Consider the following 23162-nt stretch of genomic DNA (forward strand, 5'->3'; position numbering starts at 1 on the left):
AGACGGACAGACAGACAGACAGACAGAGGGGGAGACGGGAGAAAATGCCTCCAGCCCTCTGCCTGGATTTTCCTATTTTCTCAATTTGTTGCTGTGCTCGGGGCGCTTTACCAATCCAAAATGTCGGTATTTGATGTCCTGGGAATGGGACTCAACAATCAACTATCTTTCTGGTGCTTTTACAAACAGCTCGGACAAATCCTACCAAGTCTTCAGGTTTAATAGTCTTTGGATTATATATATATAAGATGTAAGGATCAGTTAGCTTTGCACAGAAATGGCTTGTAGAAATGTCCTTCAGAGGGATACTTTTTACTTCTTTACTTTGAGGTCACTTCAGAGCTCGTACTTTGGTTAAGAAATCGTATCCTTACTTCTCCTTGAGTAAACAATGTGTGTACTTTTGCCACCTCTGGTTTGTTGTTGATGAAAAGATGTAGCTGTAATAACTCAATCCTTGTTGAATTAGGAAAGTGTTTTTCTCCCAGAACTTTAAATCTAAGAAGAAAAACATATCTACTCTTGCAAGTTTGTCTGGATCTTTTTACATCTCATGCTTGTGTTGTTCATCACATATCCCCTTCAGCTACTGAACAGAACACCTTATTTAAAAAGAGCAAATCTGTGTTGTTTTGAATCACAGGGTGCTCCCGAGAGGGTGACAGCAGGAACACAAAGGCCTTATTCTTCCAAAAACACCACACATAAAAACCAAAACAAAAAGAAACAGCCTTTGACTCATGGTGTGTTCGTGTGGTGTGGGAATAACCAGAAGAAGTATTTCCGACTGGGAAAATTCAGGTGAACGCCCCCTCAAGTTGGAACAACAACTCGGGGAAAGTTGCTGAGTTGACGACATACGACGCTGAAAGATGGCGGACGAAAGCAAACATTGGGTTGTTGGTAACATGCATATTTGTGAAATTATATTTCATGGCTCACATGACTTGTTTCCTTTGCTCTTCCTTGTCACTCAAATACTAAACACAGCTGTCGATGTGTTGTTTAAACGCTCTGAGCGATGAAATGCAAAACATCATCCACGTTGCTGGAGGCACATGAACACACTGAAGTCCAAAGAACGACATCCGAACTCGGGACGTCGTTCCATCCGAGGAGCACGTGAATGCAGCATTAGCTGTCCATTCTACAGTGATCCAGACTATATTTAGAAGGTGTGAGCATTATTGATCGTCTTTATGTGTGTGATCAACTATCACGCAGGCTTAATCAAATTTTAAAAACACTCCCATCCACCATCACCATGTGTTTTGCTATTTGAAGCCGCGTCCTACTTAACTCCAGTCAAAACACCAACCTCGGTGGTTTTTCTAATCCAAACATCACATGAGGAAGAAAACAACGGCAACAAAGAGGATGCAAGTGAGTCAAATTTAATATTAATGCACTCTATAGAAAGAGGCAGAGTGTTTGGTTTTCTCTTTTCCCCACCAGCATCACCACCACCCACTCTAAACATGACAATGAGCGACTAAATCACACGTAAAAATGTCAGTAAACTTGTACGTCCTTTTTCTCCCCCTCCCCCTCACAGAATGTAGGTATAATCTGTGCAAAATAAAATACTTCAAGACTGAATGGATCAAACGGAACACAGATAAAACGGGGGGCCGAACAAAAAAGGTATCGCCTCCGCGCGTTAACTCTCTAAACGAATAAATAAATCCAACATCAGAAGGGAGGGGGGTTTGCAGAGGGGATCGGCGATCAGGAAAAACAGGTGCTCTTTAAACCTTAAACATACACACAGACGGATTAGCATCCTCTCAGTTTTAAGCAAAAAAATTTCTGTCAGGCAATAAATGAAATTTTCCTCATCTAGTGCAGCTTCGGGATTTCCTTAAATAGAGTATATTTTTCCTACGTGTTCTAGTTTTTCTCTCAGGTCGAGATGATTACCTTGATAACAAAAAGGAGATCTGGCAACAGGAAGGCAAACTAAGTGGACATGATGTGCTTTCATAGGAGCAGTAATCAGGATTCTGGATGTCGTTGCTGGGTTTGTTTCTATCACAGAGCTCACAGAACACATGCATTATTACAAGTTAAAGATTTACATTTCGGAGAAAAAAAAAAAAAAGAAAAAAAAGAAATGTAGATAGTAAGGAACTCTCCCAGAGCCTGCAGTGTCCAGTCTTTTAAAGAGCTTCATCTCTCTCTCTCGTCTCTGCCTGCCCTTCGCTCACTCGTCTTCGTCCTCCTCTTCCTCGCCGTCGGACAGAGAGGCACAGGGGCGGATCTGGCGGTATCTGTCCAGCCACTTCTCCACCATCTGGGTGACCAGGGGGTGGTTGCGGCGGCGGGAGCTCTTCTGCATGGCCGCCAGCATGCCTCCCTCCGTCACGCAGCAGTCCAGCCACTCCCTCAGCAGCTTCTCCTGCTGCTCCTCGTTGCCCATCTGAGGCACAAAACATGCAGTCGTGTTTGAGATGCGAAGCTACGGGCGACCACAGTTATGTATCACAAACATCTACTTCACAGCTGCATGCGGGGAGAAATTTGTACATTTACTCAATTATGATGTATAATTATTAATTCCCAGACTTAGCTAGCTTCACATCTGTACATCAGTTCCTACCTCTTGTGCAGACAGGAAGTGAATGTGCAGCAGCTTCCTCTCGCTGTCCACCAGTGGCAAGAAAGTGACCGTGACGTCGTCGTCAGTGTTGAGGTTGGCGCCTGCACCGCGATTGTCGTAGCCGTCGTTCTCCATGGCCACCAGGGCCGAGAAGTGGCCCCGCGTGTAGCCCAGGGCGATGGGGCTCTTCCAGCAGAAACTCTGTTCCCATAACAGAGGCAGGTACACACCTAAACCACACACACAACCACACAAAGAGCAAGTCAGACCAGCTGGGAGCTTCCGTGCACCATGTCACGAGAGTCACCTGGGTAGAAACTGGCCCTGCAGCTGTGTGCTCAAATTACAGAGTGTGCGGATGTTAGTCGGGGCCAAGCGCCATCTCAAATCTGACCTGACATCAGAAATGGCTGCGAATCAGCCGTCTGAAAACAAGCGGCCCATTGTGAGCAGAGGGCAGCTCTGTTGTGCAGCCTGGAGCTGTGCTTCTTCAGGAGTGCACCCTCCCTCAGCCCTCTAACCTCCGCCGGGCCCACTTCCTGCTCCAAACACTCACCAGAAACTTAGTGTGCAATGTAGACTAAAGCTATGGCTCCTTTAAGGCACCCATTACAATTACTGGGTATGATGAGCTGCCAGACTGCACCTTGATTTGAATAGATATGTGCTGAGTCATCAGGTTATCAGTAGAACAGTCTGTGCTCGCTCTAGAATTTATTTGCAACCGTCAGGCTGTGAGCACGACTCCAGAGAGCTAAATCATCTCCTGTTGTGCGCGTACGGAGTGAGAGGCCAAACTCAATGATAAAAATGAAGGCTTTTAGAAGTACAGATAGTTCACTGAGCGAGCCCAAGTAACTAAGTGACCAACTGGTTAAACATTTTTTGATATCGGTCCATTATTGAGCGAGACTGCCACAGCTGGCAGCCACAAATTGGACTGCTATGTAATCCTTGAGGGGAATTGTACACTGTCAAAGTATGTCCACTTAAAGAGTTTGTTTTTGTCCCTGTCGGGCTCCGATTGTTAGTCTAAGTGTCTGACAGCATTATGGAGCAGATCCCTACAGAGACGGACCATTTTGCTCAAGATTAACATCTTTTTTGCTGCCGCTCACCAAAGCCACCAGACTCCATTTGCAGAAACGGTAATTTTATCATTTTTCCACTGCTCCATCAATCACCAGCTCTCGTTTGGTTGAAATAAACCCTTAACCACCGCGCTAGATGTGAAAATATTCTGACTTTACATGCCAGTTACCCCCCTCGCTCCTCTTACAATATTTTCACATCTAATACGGTGAATAACATGTTTATTTCAAAGCGAATCACCAGAGTTGGTGATTGTTGGAACAGTGGAAAGAGGACCAAGATGGTGTTGCTGAGTTTTAATTTGTTTTTCTGGCAATTTGAATGAAGAATGTTGTATGATATCAAAATTTCTCTTTCTGCAAATGGAGTCTGGTGGCAATGGAGTAGTTCATGTGTAGTTTAGACACTCATTGGAGGTGGTAGCACTGAGAAATGACTTAAGAACGTTTTTTTATGGGGACTACTTCTTCAGCAGAACGCTGTTTCAGTTAAAGCTGATCCCAGCCAGGTTTGTGAACAGTAAATCAACCCCACCCAAATGCCTCAAGAGTAATGTGTAATTTGTTTCAACAAATGCTTTGAGAGAATCACATAGTAATTCTCTGCTGGCTCACCTTGAAAACGAGTGTATCCTAACGTTTCCCCACGGAAACTTTTGTAGTATTTCACTCCGTAGACTATGATCGGTCTGCGAAGAATGTGTGCGAGAACAAAAATGTGGGTCTGCTCCAGGCTGGCCCCGGGCTGAGAGGAGGAGAAAGAGAAACAGAAAAAAAACACACATCATTCAGTAGTAAATGTATAGACTTCCCCCTGATTGTACAGTGAATAAAACAGAACTATAAATAGTGACAAGGGCTGAGGGTGCCAAGTACTGTGATCATGTTGCAAAACGGAGCATCCTGCACACTGTGATCCTGCAACACAGCAGCTCTGAGGACGTCTGCACGCCAATCATCACTTGTACCATCTGAATAAGCAGAAAGCGGGCTGCATGCTGCTTTTAAATGTATGACAGCTACAATGACATTTCATGGTAGAAGGGGGCTTCAAAGTCATCCACACTTATGTGACGGGATATAAAAAGGCCGGTCTTGTCCCTTGGATTTTCATCTCTCCATCACTGTCAAAGCCTCAGACGAGGTTATCACATGGTCGCTTTTGCGTGTGTTTGTTTATGCTGCCGGTGGAGTGGCTCTCTGCTAAATGCCTGTAATCCCACGGTCACATGTTGGGAAGGAGTGCTGCTTCAGCAGGCGTGCCAGACAAGCAGATGAGCTGTCAATCTACAGCTCCATCTTAGGGGGGGGGGGATCTATCTTAATTGCTTATGTCCTCCCCGTCATTCACACACACAGTCCACAAGGCAGGGGTTGGTACAGCTTATTAAAAGTAAAATTCAAGCAACATTTTTATCATTTATCATCACATCAAAATGCCAATTTCTACATAATGTTGCTTTAAATGCAATTGCAAGTTTACAGAATTCCTTTATACCCACGTCAATCGATGTATATTGTCACTTTGTTTAATTTACCAGCTATTCACATCGACTTTGATTGGATGTTTTGATCATGCCGACTTAATTCTTGCCCACATTAAAACATAGAGACTTCAAACAAATATGGTGACAGTGATCGTTTCATCTCAAATATTTAAAAGACTTTTGGATTACATGAGTGATTGTGTAGCTGTAGTTCTAGATTACACTCAAATTAAAGCATATTCTAAACCTTTGAAAAACAAAACGGTTAAAATTTACATCCATATTCAGACCTTCTACATTACAGTGCTGGTTACTAGTTTTAGCGGACGAGTATTTATGAAGATCATACAGTTAAAACGTGCCTCTCTGATGTCTGCATGCTCTAAAGCAAACTGAACTTGCAGGTCTCTAGGGCCTCATTTAGACCAATTAGAAATGGCTCTTGCAAAACTGCAGTGACAGGACGTGACAGAAATTTTAAATTAATATCCAAAGTGTGACCGCAGCTGGTGTGAACTTACAGAAAGTTAAATGGACCTTGTTTGACGGCTAGTGAGGCTATGAAGTCATATTTGATGAGCATGTCCCTGTTTGGTTTATATCTCATGCTCCACTAGCACACATAAGGAAGCGCATGTATGCAGGCGGTGATACACGTTCCTGTTGACTGCAGAGGACAGTAATGTGAGTGTGCGTGCCAGACTGACTGATTAAGAAACAAAAGAAAGAAAACCAGCTTTACAAATGTTTTTAAAGAAAGAAATGTTTTCAACCTGTGTGTTGGGCTTTAAGATTTCACACACAATGTGTGACAAAAACAAAGTAAAAATAACTGAAAAATCCACAGGGGGCCTTCAGCAGGAGACACAAGATTTTCTTGTTTACTTTCTCTCCCAACAACAACAACAACAACAAGAATAGGAAGAAACAGGTGTGTCCATCGCCAAAAACCAAAAAGGGCGACGGTACAAAGTTTGTTCTTTTTGTGCAAACGATCAGGAGGATAAAGAAAAACTTCCAGCATTTCTAAATGTGTGCCAGGCAGTTTAATGATCTTCTAAACCACAGTAGCAGTCACTAAATAATTAACTTGGTGCCGTGTCTATTATTGGTTAACTTCTGAATTTCAAACAACCTCAAACACCCATCTTCTTGATAGTAAACCTGCCATTTTTCCTTCGATAATGTATCAATGTATATGCATAATTTTCCAAGTATTACTCTCTAATCATCAAAACACATTTACGAGAAGCACACACTCCCTTTATAGACTTACCGCACTAGCCATTTTCCTTCTTTCGATTGATAGTGAACCAGAGGAAGGAAGTGAGTAAACCAGAAGGAACCTCATAATTACCTGGCTGGCCAAAGACAGGATGAACGCCCAGTCCTCCTGCCACTGCTCCTCTCTCAGGGAGAAATGCAAACCGAAACTCTGCGAGTACCAAGACTCCCACTCCTTCCAGCGCGTGTAAAACCTATAAAAAAAAAAGTTGCAGTACAGCATTTCATGTTAAAATCAGTTGCAAATGATAACCACATCAACAGCCAACAACTGGATTTAGACGACTAAACACGATTAAAAAGAGTAAAGAAATCTAGTTTTACACAATAAACACAATCATCCTCACACCTACTGCAATACATATTAAAAGGAGAACATCTCTTTCATGTCTTTCCTTCACCAAGTAATCAAACCTCCTATATTTGACTGTGTGAGGGAAGCATGGAAACATCCAGAGGAAATGCTTCAACACTGAACCTCCGAGTCTTATTATCAAAACCACTAAACTCCCAGCAGGTCATGACTATCAACTGGCTGCAGACAACCAGGGAAACCCTATCTTACACTATCACTCAGTACATGCATATCTATGGTAATTCTGTGTGAGATGTTTTTTTTCTTTTTTAAAAAAGATGCAATATGTAAGAATTTTAGTCTAAAACACTCAAAAGTTAATCGAAATTAACAAAAACAGTCTTGACCATATATCAAAAGATGTCTATGTATTGTGTAGCAGAAATACCTGCTGAAGTTGGCATGCTAACCAGCTAGCCCCTAGCCTCGAGCTCACAGTTCATAGGCAGGTAATGTAATGGCAGCATTAGTTGCGCGGCTAGCTGGGCTACCTTGCTCGCAAATGGCAGCTACAGTTGGCAGCTATAATTAGCAGCAGTTAGCGGTTACTCTGGTGATGTGCTGCCCCCTTTTTGTTCGGGGTATGAAGTCGACATGTGGACAGTTTTAACATGCACCTTTAACGTGTCAAATCCGGTTTGGTGCAAGCTACATTTCTCAGTATTTAGGGGTTTATTTCCTTCAAAAATGTAAAGTGGATGTGCGCCCACTTTATTTTATGCTGATGACACACAATGCTCTTTTTGAAAATGAGAACTGGGGAAGTTGTGCGGAGACAATGTGTCAAAGTGAAATTAAATGTTCATAATGATAGAAGTCAGTTCCTACAGATCACTAAGAGAATATATTACAGTATTTCAAGTTTGAGTGGGTGTTATAGTCCTAAAATAATACTTGTAGTTGCTGTGCGTAATGGTAGGACATCATCATGTCAACAACATGGAACATGGCCATTATCACACTTTTTTTTCACATTATCGTGAACAATACTACATGACGCACTCACTTGATGTGACACTATTCCAAGTAACACAAATGTTTCCTGGATTTAAGTGACCATACGGACTGTGTAGGTTTGAGAGTCTCACCAGTGGGAACAGTCATGCAAGCTGTCATGGAGGGTCTTGCGGAGAACAGAGTCCTTGTCGTAGATGCCCCAGGTGGCTTGAAGAACCGAGTCCAACAGACAGTCTCCAGCTGTGCGGTTCCATAAGGCGTACAGACGACTGTCCAGCCGTGTGCCCAGCTCCAGAGACCAGTTGATGACGGGAGATTCCTCTTCCAACTCTATTCACAGACAGGAAAAATGCATGAGCGTGAGGTAAGACCATCGGTAAGAGGACAGGTTCGTGTTTTTGTCAAACTTTGCGGTAAGAACACCAATGGGGAACTTCTCCAAGAGAGACAGGAAGAGGATTTTGTGGATGAAACTTTTTTGGTGAGCAAACATGACGAGGGTTGCATTTTTCACCTCAGCTGACCAATGAAGAAATATTACTGGGTATATGAGAAGAATTAAATAGGGGGATGGGAAGAAAAGCACTCGAAAAAGCTGAAAGTCCTTAATCTGTGCACAAAAACTCAGCATGGGATGGAGAAATGCTGCGTTGAGCGCTTCAGACATGCAACTGCTGCAGCTAGTCGAAACAAAATGTGCATCGCCTAACCTGCTTTTCCGCATTTTTCTGTCCTCCTGTAATATTATTATACACACTTTTCTGCGACCTCAGCTAATTCCCGTGCAAAAAACAAAAAGCCAGAACACTTCTCCCGAGCAACCCAGTTTATGGAGGCTTAAATGGGTCACAAGACTCCTCTGATACAGTCAGAGCGTAGTCCTGGGAGTGTGTAGTTGGTTACGTGTGAGGGAGTGAAAACAGTCAGCTCAATTAACCTAATTAGAGAGGGTGTGGAGGATGAAGCAGGAGGTGGTAAGCTGGCTGGAAAAACACAAAATGAGCAGTTGTTGGTTTTTAGACCAAAGTCACAGCCAGAAGATGAATCACAGGTAATCCTCGAGTGTGTTCTGAGCTTGGAAGATCTGCTTTTAGTTTCTATGCCCTGACAACCTGGAACTCCTTACAAAGCACCCTTAAAATTAACACTTTGATACCACTTGGTGAATCAAAGACTGGGGATATGTGCAGATGTGAACATGAATAAATCTTGGGTACCTTTCTGCACATCTCGATCCAACACCTCATCAAACAGCTTCTCTTGGACAGCAGGCGGCAAGTCCTCTATATCTGCAAAGACACATGGGAGAGATATTATGTTTTCATGCTCATTATAAGCTAATGGTACGCAGCACCAAGGGCAACTTGGAAACTCTACAATAATGACACACAGAGGGGATGTTCTCTGCAGTTCCATTCACTGGCTGACATTTTGTCAATGGCACACTGTAAACACAAGCTCTGTACAGCATGTTGTGTTTCTGTGCGTATTGAACTGTGCACACACAAAGCCAGAACACTGGTGGCTATTCTCTGGCTCAATAGTGAATGGCACTGGCTTTGTCTGAAAGAGAGAGGGAGAAACAGAGAGAGAGCGTCCTGCAGCTGGCCTTGGGCCAGATTCTGTCCGCAAAGAAATACTTGGCATAGCAGAGAAAAAATAAATTCAAATCTATCAGTGAAGCCTGCATAATCTTTCATCCCAGCAGCACTGGAAGCTCTGAATCAGAAACACAACTGGTAGCTCTGACAAAGCAAAGTGTATGTCATTTCAGTGAAGACATGACGCCACAGGGACGGGGACACTGAGCTGCTGATTCTCTGCGCAATGCCACACAACAAGGCGAGCCGTCATTCCTCCAATTCCCCTAGTGACGGGGACAACATTCAAGATCACATTCTGAAGTGCTGCACAATTACACAGAGGAAAATCCTACAGATGTGCATGAAATTTAAGCATGAATACAATCCTAAATATAACAAAATTCATTATTTTTCTATTCTATCCTAGCAGAGTAAATGTACCCTGCAGTATTCAATGTCAGTCTTTAAGTGAGTAACTTAAAAAAGGAAATATGTTAGAGACTGTTGTTGGGTTGATGTTGCAAAATTTGAAATGTTTATTGAGGCTACAGTGGGGCCAAGGAAGCTAAATTAATTAAGGGATAAACTAAGGAGGTGTTAGATTACACATATGCAAACAAGTCCAATAAGGAAAGTGATTTGATCATCAAGATATCACAGGTACCTGCAGGCAGGGTGAAGGTGACCAGGTCAGTGAGGAAGTAACAGGCGAAGTCTCCTTTGCGTTGGTGTAGCGAGGCTGCGATCTCCCTGCGGATCTGCTCCGTCAGCTCGGGACACACCATGGAGGGGATGCACTTAGCTGCCTGCTGGTTCACCTAAAAGACATATGTATGCATGTATGTCAATATATGTAGGTTCTGCACATGATGAGTTTATGCATGCAATCCTTTATTTTGAATTGTATACATCAACTGGGTTGTTGCAAGATTAGTAAGATATAATCTCTTTAACACTTACATTTTCATACTATTTCCCTTACTTATACTTGGTGTTTGTTGTCATGGTTGTTATGATGATTCGTATCAGCTAGTGGTCAAACACTACGAGCTTCCGGGTCTCTGTTTAATAGGGTTCACACCCACAAATGTCACAGTAACACTGAGGGAGGCCTCGTGTTGAAACTCTGTTTCCTTCTGCTGCTGTGCAATATTAAAAAGTATTATATACTTATTTGCAAGTGCTGTCGACTACATAAAACCTTATGGTAAATATGAAGGTTAATGTTCAGTTTTAGAGAGGTGTTGCTCTAGAAAATCTTGCTGTACAATGAGTAGTGAGAATAATGGCAATTATAATTAATTTTCTGGTTGTATTTTGTAGTGCTGTCTAGTGTTTTGTGGTATACAGTTGTCCTTTCTAATATTCAGTCTGGCCTCGGTGATATGAATGGCCTATGGTCATACATGTTGCATGCATTTTTTATACTAAGGATCAAATTCTGCCATACACAGTGAGGAGGCCATCTTTCTCTGCAAAACTCAGTGACTTGTTTCAGAGTGCAGCCCTCTGTGCCTCTCCTAATCGTTGCTTGCCCTCCTTGCAAACCACATCAGCTCTGTGGCATCAGGTCCATTAGGAACCAGTGACAGGAGGACTGCAGCCAGGCTAATCCTCCACCTAATCCTCAAAGTGCACTTCTGCTGTAATTATAGGCATTACGGGCATCTGCATTTATCGTCCACTGTGGCGCAGAACAATTATAGACTGACGTGGTTGACTAGAAGAAGCACAGAATGGCATCAAAATTAGATGAACACTTCTGAGGTTTTCTTGTCCAACTTAACCAATTTGGTTGTCAGACTTTGTATATTGCATGTAAACGAAGTCCCAAGATTACATTTTACTTTTCAAAAAAGTAAGAAAATGTACAATCTGACTAAACTGCTAATCTACTAGGGGGGAATTAGCGTGCATAAATATGTGTGTAGAGAGAGACAACTTGTTCAGTATATTAATGGCACATTTTTCCAGACAGACTACATCTATCAGGATGCCTACCTCTGTAAGCAGGATGGCCAGCATGTCCTGTCTCTGGAAGCGGATAGCCAGATGCACCAGGGTGAAGCCTACATCAAACGCAGAGGACCGGTTGAGGAGCTGCACCTCGTCAGCGGTGAGCTGCCGGGCGATGTCCCCGCCGGACGACTTGTAGGCCTCTATTGCCGCCAGGTCTCCCTCTACCACTCCTGCAGCCCAGGGAGGAAGGAAGATCAGAAAAAGAGGACAGAAATGTTGGTGTAAAAATGGATCAGTCACTGTATATACACACAGTCACTTTTCCAGGAATTCATGTCCTATTGAAATTAGATGGAAGTGGCACACAACTACATTGTTTACAATCTATGTTAAAGGAAGAAGGAACAGTGCTGTTCAGAAAACAACTCACATTTAACAGTTAACCCAGAACAGCTGCAAGTACACAAACCACCGCTGTCATTACTAGTTTAATGGGGACTAGGGCTGCAAATAATGATTATTTAATTATCAATTAATCTGCCGATTACAGTCCAAATGAAAAGACTTTTCATTTACTATCATAAATGACAAAGAAAAGCAGCAAAATCTTACATTTAAGAAGCTGGAACCACCAAATGTTTGACATGTTTGCTTAAAACTGACTAAAACAATTAATCGATTATCCAAAGAGTTGGCAATTAATTATTCTACTCATCCTTGCAGCTCTATTAGACATAGAATTTATATCAATGTGGGACAACAACTACAATAAACTCATCATGACAATATACAACTCTATAAAACAATTTCAACAACAACTGTACATAATGACCTTAACGCAGGTAATATCTGTCGCATAGCTGCTGTATTAAACTGCATTAGTTTAAGTAAGTGTATTGTATGTGAATCTACTATGCCAAACACTCATGTTCCCCGTTCAAACACATCTGCAAAGAAAATAAATGAAAGTAGAAAGACATGGGAATCCTTTTAAAACAGGCCGATTCTTTGTAAATGGATTAGACTGCCTCCTGGAGCAGCTCCAACTCCATGTCCTTGCTTGTAATAGAAACGAGATGTAACAGACGACTTGCCATGTTCGATGAAAGAACACCAGAAATATCCATCAAAACTGTGCTAACACATCACACTGTTCTCAGTCACAACCAATTTATATTACAATTACATAACAAATGCAGGAAACTCGAGGAAAAGAGTTAAACACAAAAAGTGTTCAGAGTGAGCAGAGCTCTCTAGCTCATGACGTCAATCCACAATTCAGATGACCTCAAAGATGTAGCCACTAGCTAACCCAGTGTGAGAACAGTTATCACACTGTCAGGCTACTACATCGCCAAACAGACAGGGCAGTGTAGCATATAATGCAGAGCTATCAGAGAACTGTTTCAAACAGAGGACAGTCTGTGCAGATTAGCGTCCTCCCCCTCCTTTCGGAGCTAGCAGTCTCAACATCTGTTAGGAGTGAAAATGAAAAGCAGATAGGTAGAACACAACACTGAAGCGCTGGCTAATTTCAATCAACCGTCTTATGTGAGGATGATCACCCAAGGACAGCCACCTTGAGAGAACCTGCACTGGAGGATGCCAAGAACGCCCGGTCTACTTTTACACATGCTGAGTGAACACAGATACGTAAATTGATGCCAAATGATTTTGGCTGCAAGGTAGCTGCTGCCCTGCTGGAGACCTCAAGAATATGTTGCAAGGATATAATTATAAATCATACAATTATTTGCTCGGTTTGAGTCAAAACTGTCCACGTCCACTCTTTATATGTGGAGCGTTTCCACAATGAGTGTCAACATTAAGCATGCTTGAGTGTGCCGTTGATGTCGGGGTCTCACATTGCTTAAACCACCCTGATGAAGGCCTTACACCGAAACACATTGGTGAAATGGAAAAAATTCTCTCGGTTAGTGTTGCCGATTTGATTTTCTCATGTTTGGCACTTTGTTACAACAGCACCAGGTTGGCTTGAAGCAGCGTCAGCACACAGCACACATCTTCTTAGAGGGTGACGATCGCAGTGCACAAAATAAATGGTGATGGCGTCCTAATAGCATAATGGTTAAGGCGCTTACCACCAAACCACATTGTCCACAGTTCAATCCAAGCCACAGACCTGTGTTCCATGTCATAGCACTCCCTCCCTTTCCTTGCCACAACAACAATAAAAGAATGCTGGCGTCTCTCCTTGCCAAGTTCACCCAAAACTGATGATTTGGGTGAGTCAGGTGACGTTACGTAGTCCACATAACATTTCTGGAATTTCACAGCAAAACAGTGTTGCAGCATTCTCCAAAACCAAGGCAGTAGATGGGGACTTGTCTTAAAACAAAAAATAAAAAAGGCTTCATACAGCTTGTACCACACAATCCAAGTCTCCGGAAGCCCAGAGAGTCCAAATTAATTTGAAGAAACATGGTTTTCACCCTCAACAAGTGGTCAAGCTTTTGTGCACACTTCAGACAGGATGCAAGTGCACCATCACTTTTAGCTCAGCGGCTACATTGAAGAGTTAAGCTTTAAAAAAGTGTAAATGGGGGCTGTATGGGGCAGTTTAATAATTTTTCATTTTCAGTTTGGTTTTTCAGTCCCTACCTACTTCAGCTGTTTTGCTGTGAAGCTTCCGAAACTATCAAACTTTTCCACCTTTTGCATTTCACCTTCAAGAGCACCTTGAACCTGGACTTGCAGCATTCGCAGCTGTTTGAAGTATTATCTTCATACATCAATTTCTTATTTGCCATCTGCAACAAGATATGTAAATAATGTGGACTTAAATGGGGATTCATTCTAAAAATCTTAAAAAAAACTTTTATGTCAGGATCTGTTAACAAAATATCAGTCCCAAAATGGCCCAAACAGCCAGAAAAGGTGCATCCTGAACATCAGACATGACAAATAGTCACGCAGTGTGTAATTAACAATTCTGTAACTAGGATGCCTCATGAGGCCCTGGTGGAAAAACTAGCTTGTCAGAATGGTTACCTTCTCCCTCCAGGTTTTACAAAGACTACAACATGACAGCATTCCTGACCACAGAAGTCTTTCTCCAAGTGAAAGATAAACACTGATCCTGGTGTCAAGTCTGAGGACCACAATAACCCTTTTGTAGTCGGACATAGTGACCGTCTGAACAGATATTAATGTTGTGCTGTCGTTTAAACTAATCAAATAACTGACACTGCAAAACATTGTTATATCAAAAAATAGATTCTGAAAACTCAAAAAGGTTTAAAATACAAATTTTGTGCGGTATTGATACACCAGTAGCAGCTGCGTTTTCTTGCCCTTCTCTCAGACAGCAAGTCGACACACGCACCCCTGCAGTGCCCACACAGCCCCGCCTCCTCCAGAAGCAAATCAACTTAATTGCCATTGTGCTGAACACACACACTACACAAACCTTCTTTGATGTATCTTTTCATAAAAATCCAAAACTTTATGCCCTCTGTGCTGTGCCATTTTTCCTCATAGCAGCAATCGTAGTATCGAATATTGATTTTTTTTTAATTTTTTTTTTTTTAAGGTATTTAGAAATTCCAGTATCGTGACAATACTTCCGCCTACACAGTGTTGAAAATATTTGTAACCACAAACACTACAAACAGAATTTTGTAACCATGGCTGACATCTGTTTTAAGCCCATCAGATAAAAATTCAGCTGATCAGCAACATCGTTTCCAGAAGGCGAACACAGAGCTACTACACAATGTTTTTTTGTGATCGCACTAATCACATAACCTGAACACAACATCATGAGCAACGTGATACTGTAGCATAATATTCTCATACAGACAAACATCTGCCATTGCAAGACTCAGCGGTTTTAGTCTTTCAATGAAACAACAGAACAATATTACACAAACAGAGCCTGCTTCCTTTTGGGGGAACGTCGAATCAATGGGCTCGTCTGACTTTGGCCCGAATAGAGCGCTGAAATAACACTAAAGCAGAAATGTGTGGAAACAGTAGAGCAAAGTGAGACCAAGCTGTGAGACCTGAGGAAGTGCTTGGCTTGGCCGTAATGTGCAGGCACTTCCCCCATTGACAAACCCTTTGAAGAGCATAACTGAACAAAGTCAGCTGACGTGGTGTGAAATAAAAAAGCAGACATTAAATCAAAAGGTCCATAACGGGTAGATCTAGGATAAAAGGTAAAAAAAAAAAAACTGTCATAAGTGTAATGTTTCTTACTCCACAACAAGCTGCAGAGGGCAATCGGTGCAAAGGTCAGGAGGACAGTGATCATGTGCTGCCTTCGTGCTTTTTTTTTTTGCTTTTTTGTTGACTGGTGTTCATGTCTTGTCAAGGCTATTTTTGCCTCCTAGAGGCCCCTGGTCAGCACATAAGCACCAGTGTTTACAGGGTCTGTTGACTGCAAGCCAGGAGAGTCTCTGCTCTGCGGGCTCCGGTCTCACTGCGCTGCCCAGACGGCTCATTCATCCCCACCGGCTGGGAAACACTCACACCCTCTCAGTTTCTCAAAGACACTCTCAGTGTTGCAGCAAGGCCAGCTACAGGTTCACTGATGACTTGGATCAAGTTCCTACTAGCCATTTAGTTACACATCTTTATTATGCTACCATTCAGCATCACTTATGCTTTGTTGATGATCAGTGTCGTCTAGCTACAGTCGATATTTTCCACCTGAAAGCGCAACGTTGTGAAATTAAACCCTTCTCGCAGACCCTGCCAAGCTCATATTTTGCTAAATTCCTGCTGTACTGTTATATGCGTGGAGTCTAAACAACGAGACATTTTGTCATCATCAATAAAACATCACACTACTATGCAGCCTTGGCCTTCGCAGGGTGAGGCCCCATCTGTGCTGTAGTAAAAACAGAACTAAGAGGAAACGAGACGTTTTGCCGTTGGGACAAAAACAATCAACAGTTGCCTCTGACTGGAGCGCTTTGCTTTGTCATCACAGAGCATGACATCATGGGAGGGAACAAAAAGCTGGTGTGACAATAGAAGTGTTGTTACAAAGAAAACACATGGGACAAGAGTATAGATTAATTTTGTACCATTAAGATTACTCAGGAGAGCCACAGAGGGAAATGAGAGTGAAAGTGTTCTCACACATAATCACAGCCCAATAAATACTTTCAATATCCGTTATCATCACTATGGAACACCAAGGAATCTAAAAACTGAATTTGTATCTTTTTGTTATTCTTATTTTGAGCAAGCCAATGGTTCGTTTGTCAATTTATTGATGGACAATGTGTGAAAGATGACATCCCAAGCTTTCAGAGTCCAAAATGGTGCCTTAAGATTGCTTGATTTGTCTAACCATTAATCGAAAGCCAACAACATGTACAATTTTTATTGATATAAAAAGAGAAAAATGTTGCAAATCCGCACGTTTTAGAAGCTGGGAAGGATCTTTAGCATTTCCCAAAGTTGTTGTGGACTGACTATATACTTAATCCCCTCAGCTCCTGTAGGAATGAAAAGTAATAAAACTCACCAGCACATGCATTGAGGAACAGCCAGTCCGTTTTCCTCATCCGGTTTCTAATCTGCTTTAGCTTCTTGAAGTCGATCTCTTGCTCCTCTTTGCTGCTCATGGCTCCTGCTGCGAGTTCTATCCTCTGGAAGTCCATTTTCATATTGTCTTCCCTCTTGGGCAGAGGAGGGGACCGTCTCTGGCCGCCACTGCAACTGCCCCTCCACCTGGCCCTGTCCTGCTCGTTGATCATAGGTGTCGGCTCAGCGGACTCGGCCAGCTCTATGGCTTCCAGGTTGTTGGGCTTGGGGTGGTCGCACACCACACACTTTGTAGTTTTGGGCCAGTTCTGGTAAGTGCAAGCTGTGCATGTCCAGTGTTGCTGATGGGTGTTGAGTCTGTTTCTGTCATTGTACTCCTCACAGGTATCCACAGGGGAGTGGACAGCAGGACGGCAGCCTGCGTTGGAGCCTGATGTCTGTGGGGACTCTGTGGGGCTGCTGGTCCTCGGGCGCTGACACAGGCACTGTGTGCAGCGGATGGCCCGGGGCCAGTTCAGGTAGGTGCATATCTGGCAAGACCACTTGTTAGCAATCTCAGCCATGCTAGATGACTTGACTCTTGGCCGAGCACTGGAGTCAGGGCAGATGAGGAGGCTGCTGCCACTCTCAGTTCTGGGGGGATCCCACTCTGGACTGGGGTCCAGATCGGGGCTGTTCTTGTAAGGTTCCTCTGTGATGATGGGACCCCTTGACTTGTGGGCACGGCACATTGTGCACTTGATTGCAGAGGGCCAGTTCTCATAGGTGCAGTAGTCACAGACCCACTTTATCTTCTGTTCCGTCATTGTGGATCACTTTGGATGATGATAAATCTAGTTAGATGTGAGGCATGAACACCGTTTGTGCTGTATCTTACAGGTCAATAAATATAAAACGCTAACACTGTGTTTTAAACACATAAATCAAAAGAGGAGATTTAATAGTACGTGTTGCAGCAGTTTGTGAACTAACTTACATCTGGTCGGGCATCTTCAATGACAACGGCAGCCTGAGATTGTGTTAATATTTAAACACCATGACTGTCTGCCAGGCCAGCTGTTCATTACCATAACAATGTGTGATTAACAGCCTGGGTCTGATTCACATGACGGGAAGCTTTATTGCGTTACCATGTAATAATGTCCAGTGTTTGGTGTTAGCTTGCTAGCTGGCGAGCTAACCGCATAGCATAGACGTAGCTACCGTCAATTTCAACAGTTAACGACCCTTTAATAAGACGTAAAATAATCGAACATGTCATTTTTTAAGGAATATATTAGGAAAAATGTGTTAAACTCTTACCGTTTCGTGGCTCCGCTCGTTTCTCAAGTGCTGCTGTAAACCACAACAAACCCTTCTTGTACAGCCCACCCCCCTCCCCTCCTCCTGCTCTGTCAAACCTTTCCCAATCCGAGTTATTTCGACCCCTTTCCTCTCTCACATGTTTACCTTCGTGGACACATTAACCTGTCGCGGAATAAACCACACCTTGGCAAAGCCTCCGCAGTCCCCGAATCATGTTTTAAATCCGCGACACTCCATGGTTTACATCGCCTCCGTGTTGTTTAATGGCGGCGACAGTGAGACAAACGAGTAGCAGAGCCAAAATAAACGCTTGCTTGCCTTCGTCACCAATCATCTGGCTCAGCGCTCAACGCGATTGGATAAAAAGGGAAGTACTGTGTTGCCTTCAAAGCTATCGGAAATACCACAACCAGCAGTGACGGAAAGTATTTGAGAGGTTCAAAATAACTGTGAAATTTGATATTAAAGGGAATAGCGAGTCTTCATTACGTTGCTCAGTTGTTGCAGCCCATCATGTGTTGTCTGCACTCCACGCAGCATTTCAATAGCACATCCTGCGTGTGTTTAACCAAACGATTCAGAAATATCCGAGCTTAGCGGGAACTGTAAAGGCCTCGCTACTCACGGCGGTTACTGTGATGAAACATGTCGTTTGATTTTATAAATAAAACATTTTTCCACATGTTGTGGACAATAAATGCAGTCTATTAAACTGTTCTTACGCGGCTTTTTATTTGCAGAAAGTGTGCCATAAATTAGCAAGCCCTCGTTATGAATTCAACTGTTGTACGCAATAAAATTGATGGAGAATGGATAAGGAAGAAGAAGAAAAAGAGGAAGAAACAGAAATGGGGTTTCGTGTGTAGAAAAGCATGCATTCTGTTGTAATAATGCAAAAGAGTTTTATTTTTTTGTCACCTTTAATTGACCTCTACTTACATCACTGATTATTTAAAAATGTCGGCACAGTGTTTATTCGATATATTAACACGCACACACAAAATAAACATATATACATATTATAAAATATGATCCCATGGGTGTCACAGTGACAATACACAAAAAATAAGGCCAGGGGTCACGTTGGACACGCCCCCTGCCCAAACGTCACATCCAAACATGGCAGCTTACTTGAGCCGGTTACACCACATTTCGCTCCACGTTTCTAACGCGGAGAAATTAGCGAACGACCTCGTCTCTAAGTTCAAGTTTAATTTATTTGCTGCCAGACTAACCGACAAGTCCAGACAGCTGGCTCTGAGGAAGGGAGCCGCGGTCTTCGTCGTGAACGAGAGACCGAACCAGAGCAGAGGGAGACTGGATGAAGACAGACGCTCACCTGATCCACACCGGGTCACCGTGGGGAAGTACAGCCGGGATAACCCCACGAGATGTCTGTACGATGTCAGCCCACATTTCTCGGTGGACACTGTGTGCAACGTGTGTTTCGAGGTGCAGGATGTGGAAAGGTCATTCAATGCTCTGCGCCATCTGGGCTGCAGTTTCCTGGTGCCTCCCACGACTGTTCAGGACGAGAGTGGTCATGTCACCTACTCTGTGCTTAAATCTATAGTGGGGAATGTGTGCCACACGCTGATTGACAGGACTAAGTATGAGGGAAGCTTCCTGCCTGGGTTTGATGTGATTGGAAAGGACTGCAGCTTGGAGGAGGAGGACACGTCTTGTCCGATCACACACTTTGATCACATCACTTATGCATGTCCCAGGAAAACAACCCAGCAGGTCATGGGGTGGTATGAGAAGATCTTTGGTTTCAAGAGGTTTTTCATTGAGAGGTGAGAGACTATTGGTTTCAAGCTGTATTCTCTATTCATTTAACTTGATCTCATTGTTAAAGATGGCTGTTTTTTGTTCCTCTGAGCAGTAATGAAGACGTGGACGAAGGCTTTGTCATAAACCAGGAGGGCATTGGTCTACGGCTCACCGCCATGGAGTACTGGAAATGCAGCAAAGCGGGCATCGCCCTCCCGTTTGTGGACAAAAAAGAGCCCGACTGCAAGTTTGTCATTGCAGAATCTCTGCCCGAACAAGGTGACTAACAGCAGCCACTCCCTTCTTTGGAGGTACTTAATTTCTGCCATAGTTGATGATAATACAACTCCTGTCTCACTGTGTGCTTGCACTCATTTCAGGCAGGAATCAGGTTGACACCTTCTTGGAGAAGCACAGGTCTGCAGGGATCCAGCACATTGGGCTGTACACAAAGGATATTGTTTCTACTGCACAAACGATGGCTGAAGCTGGTGTCGAGTTTTTCTCCCCTCCTTTTGCCTATTACACCGAGGTTTGTCTGACTCTTACAGAACCGCACAACAGCTTATTTACCAAAACAAATAAACTAATTCTGACGTGATAAATGCAAGAAACCGCCAACACGTGTTACACCACAACACAAGACGGATCAGGGTTGTCTTAGAAGGTACAATATGTAAGAATTTTGGTAAAAACTATAAAAGAGAAAAAAAATATCATTAAAATAACATGTAATGTGTTTTATAAAGCATGCTAACCAGCTAGCCCAGGCCCGTCTTGGTCCAAATATCCTGTGCCAGCAGTGTAAAAACGATCGGTGCGTCGCGCTCCCAGTTTGGACTGCTAGCTACACGGCTAACTGAGCTAACTAGCTAACAGCAGCCAGCGGTTACTTTAATATGCTCCACCTATTTGTTTTGAGGTTTGACTGGCTCTTACAGAACTGCAAAACTACTCATTTACCATAATAAATAAACTAATAGTGTCTTAATAAATGGAAGAAACTGCCCACATGTTACTCAGCGACTTGTAAGATACTGTAGTATGTACACAAGACAGATCAGGGTTGTCTTTAAAGGTGCAACATGTAAAATTTGGTTGTAAACATACAAAACTATCAACAGAATGTGAAGGAATAACAGTTTAGATGTCATGATGACTACTGTGTATTGTGCTGCAAAGCACGTTTAGCATGCTAACCAGCTAGCCCTAGCCCATCCTGGTTCAAATATCCTGTTCTAGCAGTGTAAACTCCAGCACGTTAAGTTCCCAGTCTGGACTGCTAGCAGCACAAACCATTTTTTGGAGTATAAATTCAACAGGTGGTCAGTTCTTACACACTGCACCTTTTCAAACTTGAAATTGCAGAGCTGCTCTGGCTCATGAATTTGCTGCTTACCATGTAAAATGAACACACACAGTCCAGTCCACCAATTTAAAGTGGATCACCAGGCACCAAGGTCAGTCTACAGAGAGCAGGGAGTCTACAGGTCCTTAAAATGGCTGAAATTAAATTTTATACATTTTGAAAAAGTCCCTAAATAGGGTTACATTTGGATTTGTATCAAATGATTTTATCTCATTTAATTTATCCATATTTTAATTTCTTTTTGTGAAAGTGATTCAAGCTCTTTTACATGAGAGTCCACATTATTGATGTTAAACTTCGGTTTGATTTCCTCACTCATCGAAATGTATGCTTTTAAGGTAGCACTTTCTGTGGCTGGTTATTATATTTATATTTATTTATCCATTATAACAATGGATTATTATAACATGTACTGATCATATTATTGCAAATGTTTCCTCTCCTACTGAGGTTTTCAACTCTTTTACCTATCCCGTGTGCTGTGACAGGTTGGAAAACAGCAGGAGATCGAGGAGGCAGGACACGACCCTCAGATGCTGGCGCAGCATGGCATTCTCCTGGACACAGACCTGCACCAGGATCCCTCGTCACAGACAGAATCCAGAGAAAACACAAAGTGAGAGGCAATAGAGAGCTGTGATCTCACACACCTCTATGAGCTAGCTTCAGTTTCAGGCGGTTACGGAACATTTTTATATTACATACTTATTGACCAAACAACTGGCCTTAAATCAGTGTTATCCATGACAAGATGTCAGGTTTTTCTGTCCAGGTCGGTGGTAGATACCCATTTAACTTGGAATATGTACAGGGAAAAAAAAGACTGATGGAAAAAAAACGTAAGAAATTATATTTGGCAATGAAAGCCAGGAAAACAAAGGTTAACCTGGAAGTTGGACCTGGCATGAAAGTTGCGATGCATCTCCTGTGAAATCATTTGTCGTGTAGTTATCATCAATATTTTTCTCAGGATCACGTAAGACTAACAAAAGTGTCCTCACCGTGTTATCTTCCGTTTCCAGATACCTTCTCCAGGTGTTCACCAAGCCCATATTTGCCGAGGACACCTTCTTCCTGGAGCTGATAGAGCGAAGGGGGGCGACGGGTTTTGGGGAGGGGAACATCAGGGCGCTGTGGAAGTCGGTGCAGGTGCACATGGAGAACGAGAGGGCGGACTCTCGAGGAGAGGGATCCACGAAGACTGCGCAAACTGCTCAGTATTAGTCACTCCAAATATTTTTAACTGAGGTTATTTTATTTTATTTCCTGTGTTTTTTTTATATATATCAGTATGAATGCACTTATTTAGGGAAAAATACTGTATGTATACTGTAAAAAAAGATGTAATATATTTATGGAAGAGTTTTCCCAAAGCTCTAAATCTTGATTTACTGTACACGTTGCACTGTGAACAAAGTACGAATTATATGTTGTATTAATATCTAGCTTTCAACGTGACTCAACAGATTATGAACAAAGTGGCACAAGAACAGATGGTGCATACTAAACTTGAAATGTTACTACAACAAACACTCTTGCTGTCTCAGTAAAAGAATGTCTTCATATTCACTGTGTCAAAGCAAAGCAACTGACTGACTCCAGAGCAACTGTTCCTTAATAAATCTATTACTCACAGTAGACCGTGAAGACCAATTACTGTCCTCGAAATAACATGCTCAGTGTGTCTTCGAGTGTGTGTGGGCTGAAATGTCAAAATAAGAGATCTTGAAATCTCTTAGGTTATTTTGGGTGAAACATCACCACCTAGCCAGAAATGGAGAGTATGAACATTAACTTATGTTAAGTCCTCGTACTTTACTTTATTATACACCATTATATTTCCAATTTCCATCATTTAATAATTAAAAATTAATAAAAAT

At 42.6% G+C, this 23162-nt stretch overlaps 2 protein-coding genes across 4 annotated transcripts; one reads left to right on the top strand and one right to left on the bottom strand.

Moving 5' to 3' along the window:
- Positions 1-1378: 1378 nt before the first annotated feature.
- Positions 1379-19552, bottom strand: zranb1a (zinc finger, RAN-binding domain containing 1a). Of its 3 annotated transcripts, none has more exons than XM_084342777.1 (10): positions 19480-19552; positions 16816-17650; positions 11358-11545; positions 10021-10174; positions 8991-9062; positions 7905-8103; positions 6535-6655; positions 4306-4435; positions 2600-2829; positions 1379-2419 (listed from the first exon to the last, which is right to left on the bottom strand). In XM_084342777.1, the coding sequence occupies exons 2-10, from the start codon at positions 17639-17641 to the stop codon at positions 2204-2206; spliced, it is 2136 nt and encodes a 711-aa protein (XP_084198903.1). In that variant the 5' UTR covers positions 17642-17650; positions 19480-19552; the 3' UTR covers positions 1379-2203. The 3 variants fall into 3 exon arrangements, with proteins under 3 accessions (XP_084198903.1, XP_084198902.1, XP_084198904.1); XM_084342776.1 differs by lacking the exon at positions 19480-19552 and adding an exon at positions 18138-18454; XM_084342778.1 differs by lacking the exon at positions 19480-19552 and having other exon boundaries at positions 16816-17668.
- Positions 19246-22920, top strand: hpdl (4-hydroxyphenylpyruvate dioxygenase-like). Its single transcript, XM_084342779.1, has 5 exons — positions 19246-19936; positions 20026-20192; positions 20294-20445; positions 21771-21898; positions 22305-22920. The coding sequence occupies exons 1-5, from the start codon at positions 19260-19262 to the stop codon at positions 22504-22506; spliced, it is 1326 nt and encodes a 441-aa protein (XP_084198905.1). The 5' UTR covers positions 19246-19259; the 3' UTR covers positions 22507-22920.
- Positions 22921-23162: the final 242 nt, after the last annotated feature.

Source organism: Pagrus pagrus (assembly GCF_965226575.1).
Source record: "Pagrus pagrus genome assembly, chromosome: 21".
Lineage (NCBI taxonomy): Eukaryota > Metazoa > Chordata > Actinopteri > Spariformes > Sparidae > Pagrus > Pagrus pagrus.

What these genes read in the sequence shown, in the direction of transcription:
- zranb1a (XM_084342777.1), bottom strand. Translation starts at nt 17,641, where the DNA reads ATGACGGAACAGAAGATAAAGTGGGTCTGTGACTACTGCACCTATGAG. An exon ending in TGGCCATCCTGCTTACAGAG is followed by an intron (nt 10,175 to 11,357) that starts GTAGGCATCCTG and finishes TATGTCTTTTAG; the next exon opens with GTGAACCAGCAGGCAGCTAA. An exon ending in GGATCGAGATGTGCAGAAAG is followed by an intron (nt 8,104 to 8,990) that starts GTACCCAAGATT and finishes GTCTGTGAATAG; the next exon opens with AGTTGGAAGAGGAATCTCCC.
- hpdl (XM_084342779.1), top strand. Translation starts at nt 19,260, where the DNA reads ATGGCAGCTTACTTGAGCCGGTTACACCACATTTCGCTCCACGTTTCT. An exon ending in CTTTTGCCTATTACACCGAG is followed by an intron (nt 20,446 to 21,770) that starts GTTTGTCTGACT and finishes GTGCTGTGACAG; the next exon opens with GTTGGAAAACAGCAGGAGAT. An exon ending in GAATCCAGAGAAAACACAAA is followed by an intron (nt 21,899 to 22,304) that starts GTGAGAGGCAAT and finishes TTCCGTTTCCAG; the next exon opens with ATACCTTCTCCAGGTGTTCA.